This window comes from Dryobates pubescens, chromosome 4 (genome assembly GCF_014839835.1).
Source record: "Dryobates pubescens isolate bDryPub1 chromosome 4, bDryPub1.pri, whole genome shotgun sequence".
In the NCBI taxonomy this organism is placed as follows: domain Eukaryota; kingdom Metazoa; phylum Chordata; class Aves; order Piciformes; family Picidae; genus Dryobates; species Dryobates pubescens.
The window spans coordinates 21,317,720-21,330,755 of NC_071615.1; the positions used below are offsets into that span (position 1 = coordinate 21,317,720).

General features: G+C 43.8%; 1 protein-coding gene across 1 annotated transcript; it reads right to left on the reverse strand.

Annotated features, from left to right (window-relative positions):
- Window positions 1-931: 931 nt before the first annotated feature.
- LOC104298329 (prostatic acid phosphatase-like) lies at window positions 932-11,996 on the reverse strand. The gene is given in 10 exon segments (XM_054161269.1): window positions 932-937; window positions 2,361-2,520; window positions 2,970-3,076; window positions 3,811-3,890; window positions 5,064-5,199; window positions 6,140-6,174; window positions 6,383-6,449; window positions 7,392-7,398; window positions 8,172-8,251; window positions 11,907-11,996. Coding segments are annotated over 10 exon segments (768 nt in total).
- Window positions 11,997-13,036: the final 1,040 nt, after the last annotated feature.

Consider the following 13,036-nt stretch of genomic DNA (forward strand, 5'->3'; position numbering starts at 1 on the left):
TAAAGGAGTTACAGTTTCCAGAGGCCTATAAATAGCATTCTCTAGATGTTCAAACTTGAGATCCTCTATGATGTCTGAGTCCTCCCATTTCTGTCAGACTCAGACCAGTCCCAGGGTCTCTGTTGAGCTCTCCACAGCACTATTTTACCATTTACCAGGAATTCTCTCTCTGGTGTCCAAAACCCCACTAAGTCTCAAGTGTGCCAGTTTGAGTTGTGCGAATGACCTTGCCACGTATCCCTTGTGTCTGCGGGATGGGAGAGGAAGGCAGGAGGACCAGGGCTCGCAGACTACCCCATCTCTCTTGTCAATTCCATGCCCAATTTTCAGCATTTACTTCAGTGTCTTTCTTCCTTCACTGTGGTGTCCCCACTGTCCTTTGTGGTCTCTGCTGGTGTGGTTTTGCCTCTGCAGGGTGTGGGGCACAGTAATCCACACTTCATAAAGGCATAATCCTTTGTCTTTCTGAAAACAAATGCAAGCTGATCATCTTCCTCCATTGTTTGAGAGCTCAGGTAATAAAATACACTGTTAAAAGAATATTTCCTATGCTTCAGAAATCAAGAGTGAATCTCCTACCTTTTAACTCTAGATAGATTTTTAGTTAGGTGCTTCCTAAGCTTTTTGGTTCGAGGAATCATTGCTGGCTCTCAGAAGTTTTTGTCATCTTTTCTAAGCCCTTACCATGAAGATAGTAACTGATTAGTTTTTATAAGCTTGGCTGATTTGTTTTATTTCTTGGCTGAGTGGCTATGACCTGAGAAGTCTCTTTGTTCTAGAACTCCTGTCGTCACTTTCGTTTAGACATGAACTCTGGTTTTTGGTTGGGTTTTTTTTGTGATGCTGGATGGCACAATTCAGGAGTGTTTGAAAATACAAAACGGCTGCATTTCATAGAGAGCCTTTGCTAACATCTCTTAGAGAGGGTATTTCAAACCTGCAAAAGAATATGGGACAGATTTTTCAAGTGGAGCCAGCTCAGGAAAAGATAATTCAGAGTGTTTTGTTGCTCATTCACCAACATCCTCCATTTATAGTCATTCAACAAGGTCTGGCTGTGATGGTTCAGACTTAATGGACATTGATGTTGATTTTTCCCTTGGAGTAAGCCATGTGTAAAGGAAGTCTTCTTTTCTGTGTTTCTACAGGGATAATTCTAAGAACAAAAAACAGTATAGAAAATGTGTGTGTGGGGTTGTCTTGAGTAGGGGTGAGGGGAATAAAATAATGTAGAAATAGCTTAATTTGGAAATTACATTTGAAATTTAATTTTGTGCAGCAGACATCAGAATGTTCAAAGTACATTCCCTGGGGCATACAGGAAGGAAGAGGACATGGTCTGATAATGTAATGGAGTAGGTGAACCTTCTGTTGGAGTTCAGTGAGCAGTAGCCTCAGCTAGGATGCACTTCCATAGGTGAAGTGAGGTGTTGAGGCCGGCGTCCAGCTCCATCATCCCCCATGTTCTGCCGAAGTACTTCTGAAATTGATAGGTCTTGAAAAATTGCTCTGGCTTCATATTGCACTGGGATTGTACCCCTCAGTGAAGTAAATGTTTGTGAGGGGTATGTCATCACTTTCTATAGTTCTGGTTTGTTGTGCTGAGGAATATATTCTTGTGACAGAGATGAAGACATTGCTGGTCACACTGATGGAAGTTTGTGAGAAATATTAGACTGTAGACATATCACAGTGTGGGAGGAGCTGCTTCTTAAGGCTAATCACACTGAAGATCATGGAGGGGACACCTAACTGTAAGGCAAAAAGAGAGAATTGTTGTTGGCATGTGGCACCATTCTCCCCAAAACATGGCAAATCATTTCATAGTACTTCAACAATGGGTAGCAGAAGAGTTAACAAAAGTGCTCCCATTTTGTTGGAGTTAGGAAAAGTCTGCTGAAACCTTCCTGAGCCAGCAGAGCACAGAGAAATGTTTGTTTTCCTTCCCAGTCACGCTGAGCTGTCTCTGCTTCCTATGTTCCACACTGTGGTCTTCATCATGTGGAGGAACTTGGCTGTGATTTATATGATCCCCAAATACTGCTGCTCTCTTGTGTGAGCTGTAGTAGCAACTCCTGCCCGACCCCTATTTCCCTGTCCTGGGGACACAAGTCATCTTCACTGAAGCATTTTCTGGAAGAACTCAGTGTTTGGGAAGTGAATCCATGCAGAAGAGTTGTGTAAAGTAAATTTTGTAGCTCACACTCCTGCATTTCATTCAAAAAAAATGGCACTTATGGGCTTCTAGTCATCAGATGCTCTGACACACGTGTAGTCAGAGTGTGATCAAAGGGCAGGATCTGAGATGGTCGTTGACAAAGCTGACGGCACTTTTGGGTACCTGTGCCCATAGCACTTACCTCTTGTGTCCTACATTCTCTGGTCCAGTGGTGTACTGGGACTGGGGAGCCCAAGTGAGGAAATTTCTCCAGTGGGCAGTGAAATCTGCAGCAAGGGAGAGTGAGGGGGTGACCATCTGGCAAGGAGTTATTCCAGGAGTACATCTGGATGGTGTAGTACCTGTTTCAAAGCAGAAAAGGGGCAAAACAGGGTTAGGGGAGTAGAACCACACAGCCTTTCCATGAGGTAGTGAGTGCCCTTTGGGACAAGCCTTTAGCCAGGTTATTTGTCTGGCTATTAGTATACTTAGCACTCTGAAGAGATCATTTTAAGCAATAGGTGATCAACACAAATTTACCTGTAGCTTGTCTGCGTGGTAGAGAGCCAAAAAAAGGTGGAACAAACCCTCCCACAACTCTAGTGAAGCAGTGTAGAGAGAGCTGTCGGGCTGCACTGCTGTCACTCTGCTGCTGTGAATACCTACTAACTTGAGTCCAATTGTAATAATTGAAAGTAATCTCTCATCTTTCCACGTGCAGTGCGCATTGTTTATCCAGCTGAATTGGTCTGAGGTATCAGTACTGCTTTTTAGCAGAAGCATGCTAGCAGCACAGTTTGCAGGTACTTGCCCATCTCTTTCCTGGTACAGCTCAAACAGATGACAGGCTCTGTATGGAGGCACCTTCCCGCTGAAGACCTTGAGTGCCACCTGCAAGGCAGCAAAGGTGGCTGCGTGCTGTAAACCGAAGAAACCTTTAATTAAAGGCCTAGTGAAAATGACTGCAAATAGCTATGATTTAACAGCGTGTCCAGCATCTCATCTGCTCACTTAACAAGACTTGTGTGGCCTTGTAAATGCTTGCCCTCTGTTACACTGAGCCAGTCCTGGCCTGCATGGCTGTACAGGCTGAAACGCTGCATGGATCAAGTGCACATGCATGGAAAGATAGGAGAAGTCACTTGCAGCTCTTATTAAAATTAGCAGGAGCTGTTAATGCTTCTTTTTAAAAAGAACTAGTGGGTTTGCATGTGAAATGAACAGTGTCTGGGATCAGATCATCACACTCTTTGGCTGCTCACAATCCAGCTGCAGTTCACAAAGGGAAGCTTCTTAGCAAGAGCAGTTCAAGCAAAAAAGTAGCTGCCTTTGTAAGCTCTTCTCAAATAGCTAACTTTAACTTCATTTGGCTTTTCTTTTGCACCTTCAAAAGGTACAGGAAGCAGGAGGTTTGTTTCTAAATGATCTTTTTGATAGAGGTTCAATAAAACATGAGGCATGGTTTTTTCCAGTTGTCTGCTCCATCCAAACAGTATTACAAGGCAGCAAGCCATGACATCAGGTGGGAAATTCAGCACTTGCAGGTTTCAGTGCTGCAGTTTGCTTGTAGCCCTGTTTCTGAAGGAAACACCCTCATGGCTTTCACTGCATTTAATAGCTGCAGAAAGGGAACACAAAAGAAACAGATTCACTGCAGAGTATGTCACCAATTTTTGCTGGTGTGAAGGCTTTCTAGTAGCTGAGGTATGCTTTACAAGAGTTTTTAAAAGAACACTTGAAAGAAAACGGGCAAATGATGGCAATGAAATGGATGCTGGTGGTAAGGTCTGTATCAGTTGTTGCTCTTTTAATACAATCTGGCTTTAAATGCACCAATTTATTCAGCTGACTTTATGGCTGATTTGTGTGGAATGCCCTGGTTAATTCTGCTGCTATCTGTTCTATGAACAGGGAAACTCTTTTAATTCTGCTGCTATCTGTTCTGTGAACAGGAGACCTCTTTTACCTCTGCATAAAATGTTTGGGGGATCTCTGACAGCCTCCACAGCTCCACTCTGCATTCACAGCTGCTGTGTGCTAGCAGAGCAGTGCAAGAAGATCAGGGTAATGAATGATACCCTTGGTTTTGTGCAACTGCATTGACTCCCTGATTTCCAGGGGAAAAAGAAAGAGCATATCCTTTGGACTCTGGTGGTTGCCTGCATTTTGTTAATTAACTGCTGAAAACTTGTAAGACAAACTGTATTAATGAAATCAGTGGCTGGAGGTTAGAATCTGGGCGAATGAAAATCGTAAAGTGAGAACTGTGCATGCCAGCAGGGTTAGACACATACATTGTCTTCAGCTGCTGGTGCATTTTCTAATAGCAATTGTTAGTAGAACAGGAGCAGAGGTTTGAACCTTATGCTGAGTTTTCTAAGTTGGAGCTCAAAAGAGGCAATGAATTGATCCACACTTTTGTGTGACTTGTCCTTGTAGCTCACAGATCCTGACTGTCCAATACCCATGTGAAACCAAACCAAGGCCCAGAAGGTGACAGTGGGTGAATGGAGGAGAAGGAGTGATTAAGATGTATCAACTGTTTTAAAGTTAGAGGCACTATTTGCCAAGCAGAATCAAGTTTAGAAGTGTTTTAATGATCTGATTTTAGGACTCTCAACATGCTAGTGGCTTACATTAAATTCACACTTGATTCTGCTCAGCTCTGGGTTTCTCACCCGGTGTAACCCAAAGGGTGTCTCCTCCACACTGCTGCATTAGCATGGGTGGCGATTCACCTTCACTTTCTCTCTTCCCACTAGTCAGAGTCTTCCAGGACTCATCACCAATATCCACATCATGGCACCTTCCATAGTTCTGCTATGGAACCAGTAGTGATCTTTATTAAATATCCTTTATTCTTGCCTATTCCACATTTGGGTTTAAATGGGTTAAGGATTCAGTTTACCTCCCTGCAAAGAGGATTTCTGTGTCTGTTTGTGGAACCCAAATTCCACCTGCAGTAACCATTCCAAAAGCTTTGTCAGCTTGCTCCTGACACCATGAGTAGCCCAAGCAGGGAGAGTGTAATTCTTAATGTCCTGCAGTGAAGGAAGAGAACACAGTGATTTTCTTACCGATTCCTACTGCTAACTGTGTTTGTTCTGCCACAAAGGGCTTGTCAGAACAAACTCTTGAGTGCTTCACTCAAGCAACCATTTTCCTTAATAATAATGATGGTAGTTTGCATTCAGACAACTGCAAAATTCCTGGTTTAAGCTTAAAATGAATTTGAAGGGCAGTGTTCAAGAAGAAGAGGCAACAGAATGCTAATAATTATGGCAAAAGCAGCTGGCATTATTTATGCCAAATGCTAATGCAGTTGTGCAGAAAAATCACTTCATGACTCTTTCTTTTCCAGCTATATACTGGGATACATCCTGAGATGGTTATGGAAACAAGTCCTCTCTGAATGTCAGGATTTTGAGGGCTGTGATCTCTGAGACAGGAGATCCAGAGATCAGGCAGGGTTATCTAGAGCTGTAATTCAAATGCAGTGAAATGTGAGGTGTGTATGTAGGGACTGAACATAGAGATGGGTTCACAGCTATGCATGCCCAGGTCTGCTGGATGCTGCCGCTGTCCTCAAGCTGGAGTGGAACAGATTAGTCTTTCCTTAGTCTTCCAGGGATGAAGCCCAGGATATATTAGTGGTCAGAACTCTGATGAGGGAATGCCCAACATGCCTGGTTTGCAGAACCCTGAATCCTTGTTTAAACATGGTTGGTGTCTTTCCTTTAGTGCTGTGTAACCTCTGTGAGTGTGAGCTGTTGGATTGAGCTCACCAGAAGGAGGGTTATTGGAACAAGCAGTCCTAAGGAAAATGCCACCTTGTTTAAATAAGTGGAACAATGTTGGGTTAGGTTAACCCAGCTCAGGTCACAGTGCATCACTTTCCATTTAACAAATGTGATTTCTGCCTTGAGGAAAGAATTGGCTCCTTGCCTGCTGTTTGTGACCCTGCTGTAGGCAAGTGAGTGCTTCATTCGCCAAGTTATCTGAAAGTCAGATGACACCTAGCCAAAAGTAACAACTACAGAGATCCATGCTACTGGGATCTCAACACAGCAGAGAGGAGGCAGTCTAGGAGGTTCTTAGAGTGTATGGAGGACAGCTTCTTATCCCAGGTGCTGCGTGAGCCTACCAGGGGTAAGGCTATGCTTGACCTCCTCTTCACCAACAGGGAAGGGCTGGTGGGTGATTTGGCTTCCAAATGGTTTCAGCATTCAATTTTCTTCAATGGGTATCCTGTATGAGCTGCTAAAAACCTCAGAAATGTCCGGAATGCAAACTCAAACCAAACCAAAACCTCACCAAAAAAGCAAACAACAAACCCCCCCCTCCCCCCTCCCCAAACACAAACAAACCAACCAAACAAACAAAAAACTTCAGCAAACCTGTACAGCACAGGGCATTTTGACATAATTTCTATCACACACTGCCTCAGCAGTACATAGTCACTTTTAGAAACAAGATATGCTTTGCACTGGAGCAATCAACCATTGCCTAGTGGTAAGAGACTTGGGCTGTGCATCCAGACAAGGTTGCTGACCTGAGCTCAGGTCTGAAGCTCGGTGGTGGTTTATCCTGGAGCAGAAGTTTAGACGAGGGCAGAGAGGACACACATGTGAGGCAGTCTGGCAGAACCCCAAAAAGTTCCTAAAGGAAGTGTGATAGACAGAATTATGCTGCTGTTAGAATAGAATAGAAATAACCAGGTTGGAAAAGACCTTTGAGTTGCCACTGAGCAGAAGGGAGGTGTGGTGTGAATTTGATAGAACTGGAAATTGTGATCCACTTGCATATAACAGGCAGATGCAGAGCCACAGCTGGGTGGCTGAGGCCAGTGGTTAAAGATTACAGGAACAGAGGTGAGTTTGGTAAACCTGTGAGCAAGAAGGCTGCAGCAGAATGGATTAGTGATTATAAACTTGTGGCAAAGACTTTGATGCTGGAGAAAGAAAGGAAATGACACCTTACAGGCACAAGAAAGAAACAGGAGAGAGCACCTGAATGAACAGGGCTTGAGGAGAGCCTGCAGGCTGCAGCAGAAGGTCTGGGGAACTGAGCTGTGAGTTTCGTGGTGGAAGATGGATCTGAGCTGGCAGAAAGTTATATAGACAGGGGTGTCAGGAGTGAGCAGGGAGAGCTCTTGGTGTGCTTTGATCTGAGTTTTTGGGTTTCTCTCTTCTCCTAGAAAATAGCTGGGTTGGTTTTTTGCAGGGCAGTCAACAATTTGTCTTTCCTATGACTTGCAGTTTTCAACTGATGGGAGTAGCCCAGTGTAGCTGGATCCATAATATTGTCATTGGGTTTTTGGATACGTTGTGTGCAGCCTCTGAAGGTCAGAGATCTGCAAGGAGCATACTGACTGCCATTTTGTTCACATCCCCATTAGATCCTCCTGACAGAGTGATACATTTCAATTAGATTTTCAGACCTGGAAATCCTTTACCCTGTACTGCTAGAGCTGTGTGGTGGGTTGAAATTCCGCCCCCCAACACAAAATTGCCAGACCCAGCTCAGTTAGAAAGTAAATGAAGTTGTATTTACAAGCAAAACTACAATCTAAATATTAAATCCAATGAATATGTTCAAAATATACAATATTTACCTATATGTACAATTTCTAAACAGCACAAGACACCACCCTGGACAAACCAGGGGGCTACTAATAGCTTCCCCACTCCCTGCTCCCTTCCCCAACCCCTTCTACACCAGACAAGAGAAAGAGCAGAGAGTTGCTGTTAGTTACTTAACCACAAGAAGAATGCATTCAAGGTCAGCAAAGCCAGCAGAAGCCAGAAGTTAGTATCTGCCAGAGTGAGGAAGCCAAAAAGAAAGTTAGTTTATACAAACCAACTTTGTTAGTAGTCTGTAGAATGGGATTATTTAGAATTTATCATTGTTTTCCCTTTTAAACCCAATGGCAATTTATTTACATTCTACCATTTTCTGTTCAAGATCTGTGGAAAAATTTCAAGGTACAGCCTAAAACTAAAACTACCTTCGCCTTTGGGAATCCCTTGTTGCAAAGGTTTCTCTCAGAAGTTCCTTGTATTTTGGGCAGTGTGGGAAAGGTAAGGGTAGCAACTGAAAAGAAAGTTGCAAAACACCAGTTAGGCAAGATACTGCTTGTTCTGCAGTTCAGTGCACCCTTGCAGCATTGTTCTTATTGGCTGCACTAGTTAGAACAAGCTGACAAAGAATCTGGGAATGCAGTCTTCAAGGATACCCATCTTCAGGACTCCACGAGTCACACTGATGACTGCTTACCCAAGAACCCTTGAGTGTTCAGAGCAGCCATGGCTGCAGCAGCTCAAAGTTAAAGGATTCATTTTCACAGGATGAAGTTTGTCCCTTGAAAGAAGATTGACATGAGCCCTGCTGACCTGCTTTGTGCTTGGCTTCCCCAGGGGTGATGTCACTCATGGGGTTCAGTCCTCCTTTAAACATACTCACCTTTTGGCAGCACATTTCCGGGTAGCAGCCTTTGTACCTGCTCAGCTGTGTGCAGGACACTTACCACAGCTCCATTCGGCTGCATTGTGGGCACTTGTGAACATTCTAGAACTCAGTGTTGTCTTTCATTAATTCAAGACATATGAAGGTTAAGGGTTACATGGGATGACAAGACTTTGTTACTCCAATTATATCAGCTAAACTGAGTTTATTCTTGTTTGAAGCTCTTAGTGTTAAATATTAAATAAGAGGTAGAACAAAGTTTGACACCAAAATATTCTTAATGTTTCTCTAATGTGTTTTTGTCCTTTTCCCAGTAGTACAGCTCTGTCTACATAGTCCCAGAGTTGAGGCTATGCCTTTAAGAAAGGGACAGCCTCAAACGGTCACAGAGCTTTAAAAAGAGCTTGAGAGTTCTGAAGAGACAATTAGCCTGTAAAGCTTCACAGTAGCTCCCTGATCTTTTTAGGAATTTATTCTCCCTGTTGCAGGAAGTAGGAAAGTCTTTCTGAATTACAGTCACAGGCAAGGCCTTACCAGTACCTGATGGACATTTGTTCTGGGCAGAAAGACATGGGTGGTCTCAAGCTATGTAGGAAAGATGGTTGGGAAAAAATGTGTAACCTGTATTCCTGACTTCAGGGCTTGTTTGCAGAAACCTGCTCCCCCGGATGTGAGTGAGGTGTGGCACCTGCTTGCTGAGTTTGCTAGTGATGGTGGCACTGGCCAGGTATTCTGGACTGGGAGAGTGTCAGAAGCAGCTCCTGGCTCTGTGCCAGGCTGTGAGCATGAACAGGCAGACACATCTCCGTATCTTCCATCGTCACGCTCTCCTCACCCTGGGGTGAGAAACATTGCTCCATGGCCTAGTTAACCTGGCTTCTATCATCACAGGCTGTCTGAGCCTACACAGTTTGTCTTGCACCACATGTGCAAACCTCCTCTCCCAAACAGACACTCACACTGCTCACTCCTGGTATTTCCTAGCTTTATAACCTAGGTTTGCCACAAATGGGGAACTCCAGCTCCTTTCAGCTGCCCAGCTTCCCCCTCTGTGAAATGAGAGGTCTGGGGGAGACATGGGTCAACTGTTTAAAACTACTCACACTCTGTACATTTTCCTGCTTCTACTGGCTGTCATGCTTCAAAAATCTCTTTGAAGAGACGTGTTTTGCTGTTTCTGGAGCACATGACATCAGATGCCACTCCTAAAACACATTGCTCTGCAAGGCAAGGTTTGTAATTAGACCAGCTGGTATCACTGAGAGAAAACAGGCAAGGTCTCAGAATCACAAGGCTCCAGTCAGGGTCTTCAGATACTGTGGACAGGTCTAGCAAGGACAGCAGATCTCCAGCAGGAGTGGAAAGGTTTGATGCTTTTCAAGCACCCATTACCTCATACTTTCTGTGAGATTCCTTTAAAAAGGAAGATGAAATTACTCTTCCTTTGGATATGACAAAATCAGAGTGTAAAAAGTGCTACTTGGTTCCCTTGATCTGATCTCAGTGCTGCTAATTCTGTGGGGAGAGACATGTAAGTGGCTGGGGTGATTTTAAAGTACACCAGGGTGACTAACTCTGTTCCTGCTGAAGGTGACAGCGTGTGCCATGTTTCCTGAGGCTGGAACTCTCTTAGCAACTGTTTCGTACCTGCAGAAATCCCATGTTGCAGGTGGTGAGAGGTGTGAAAACTATAGCTGCTTTCACAGGCAAGTGAACTGATGTTTTGATGTGCCTACAGCATGTGATAAAACAGCTGCTGACAGTGGAAGGGGAGGAGATGATGATAAAAACAATAAATGAACCTCTCTCACTGCCCTGGAAGTGCAAAGGAGAATACCTGAGGTGTAGAGCATCTGCCTTTATCTCAGCCATAAACTCAATGACATAGTTCTGGGGTCATTAAACATTAAGCAAGTTAAAGTGTGGTTTTGTATTGTGTCCTCTATGGAGGCATCTGAGAAGCCAGTGTGCAAAGAAATGCTGCTGGAGCTTTGACATTGCTTAGGGAATGTAAGTTTTCATTCATAGTCATTTAATTAATAAATATTAATTTCAGTTAATGAGTGAATCAAATAAATGAAGCAGCCCTTTAATAAACAGTGCTTTAAAGTAGGCTCACAGCTTAAGTGCTCTGACTGTATTTAAAAGCTCAGTGACAAAAATGACAATGTTTGGTCCTCTACCCTGAAACTGCTGTGTGAAGAATCCTTCCCATGCTGTGATGCTTCCCCCCTACTCCAGCTTTTAAGTGTAGGGTTAACTCTGCTGGGGATGTAAACACAGCATAGGGCTGGATGTAGAGTTTGAGGTGCTACCTCTTCATTAACAGTGGAGGAGGTTTAGAACCAGTTGAAGATACACTGGTAAGCATGTTAGGAGAAGACTCCAGAATGGTGGGGGAAGAAGGCAGCAGGTGTAGGAAGACTGTGGCTTTCCCTGTTGGTGACCATTAACACTGGCTGGTCATTTAGACTTCACAGAATGATGCTGTTGTGACAAAGGGAGGTGAGAGGTTTCTTGCACTGGAGGAAGAGGATGTCTCCTTCCAACCAGCCAGCAGCACAGCTGTCCAGCTTGGGTAGAAAGTGCTTCTTCCATGTGCTGACATGAGTCCAAACAGCAGCCTCCCTGTGTGCAATTGTCTGTGTGCACCTTAGGACACCTGAGGGCTTTGGGCTGCTGCTTTCTTTAAATTCTAATAATTATATTTAACTTTGAGGTAGGCTACAATAACTATGATTAAAGCAATTGTTCTGCTCTGCTGGAGTGATTTCTGATCATGCCCTAGCACAGTGCTGCAAGATTTGAAATGCAGATATGCAGGAGGGAAGAGATGTTCTTTTCATCACTTTTTTTATTTCTATTGGAATAAAGCAAGCTGTTTCATCTCTCATAAATATTGGATCTCACTGGCAATGAGCATCACCTACCCATGTAGGTAGTTTAGGGTTTGGCACTCTAATCAGGAATTAGGAGTAAAGCATTAGTATATTAGCTGTTTGCTGAAAAGCTATCCTCCTCCTCTCCCCTTTCCCCTTGCTGTTAACACCCTTCAGTCTCTCTGGATTTTTTGGTTGGTTCATTCCTTTTGTGCTGGGATGTGAGCACACTTCTGTGGCACATTTCAAGCCTTTTCTGATCAAGTGTTTTCTTGAGAGGCTAGTGATTAGTTCAAATATTGCCTCAAACGTTTCTGAACAAAGCTGTCACTGCTCTCGCAGTAGAAGCTGTGTCCCCATGGCCCTGCACTGCTGATACTCACCAGGCACTGTGGTGCTGTTACCTCAGAGCTCTCATTGGCATTTCCATGGTGGCTTCTGTCAGTGACATTTTCATTGACTGTCAGTATGGTTGTTGGAAGCAAGCTGTCCATGTTTGCTTTAGGTCATATATCCAGTTTCTCTCACATTAAATGGAACTAAATTAAATATTATATATCAAGGTGATAGAAACTGAGGTGTTTCACAGACTTCCACTTAATTTAGAAGTGGTACTGAGCTTGTTCAGTTAGGTTTTTATCTGCCTCTACAAAGTACTCTGACCAGACATCCTGTTTCTTACCTGCTATAATCCTGTCCATGTTTGTCTTCACAGACACAGCCCTAAAAAGTGCAAGAGTTGTAAAATGGTCTTTGGCAGAAGTATGGGGCAAAGTATCTGGAGGGCAGTAGTTAAAATGATGGACCAAATGGTACCAGCAGTTGCCCTGTTTGTTTGGGGTCTGTACCTTGTTTAGTTGGTGGGAGGGATAATAAGCCATGTGTGGCAGTTGTAACAGCTTCAAGGCTCATGTTCAGGCCAAAAGCAGTGCCAGTAGAAGGAAGATGGGTGTAAGGTCATGCAGAGATGTGGCTGAGGCCTTTACGAGCTGCTGACACTTCTGAGGCAGGTTAATGGTACCCTCAAACACTGCTCATTCATAATCAGCTTAGCTGATGATTCTGGTGTGGGGTTGAGTTTGCAAAATGTGGGTTTAGGAGTTGATTTAAAATGTGTTGGGCTTTGCAGGGAGCTCAGAACTGAACACAGGTCAGCCAGCCAAAGCACTGTGGGTAGCCCAGACTACTCTACCTGCATTACTTGGGCTGGAGGAGAAGCTGCATGCTTCAGCATGAGCATGAAATGGACAACCAAGAGTAATGCTGCAGAGAGAGGAAAAAAAGTTCTGCTCCAAGGAATTCTGAGTCTGATATATGATAAAATTCATGTTCTGATTGATTTCAGTAGATGCAAGGTGGTAGCCCACAACAGCAGCTTTCTTTTGATTCATATCTCACCAAGTGTGCTGGATTTGGTTAATACTCCTGTAGCTCCTCATGTTTTCCATGCACACTCAGTGAGTAATTCATGCAGGGTGTAGCCATCTCTAGAGCAAGAGTGTTGAATAAAGCAAGCAGTGAGAAAGGTGCAGCA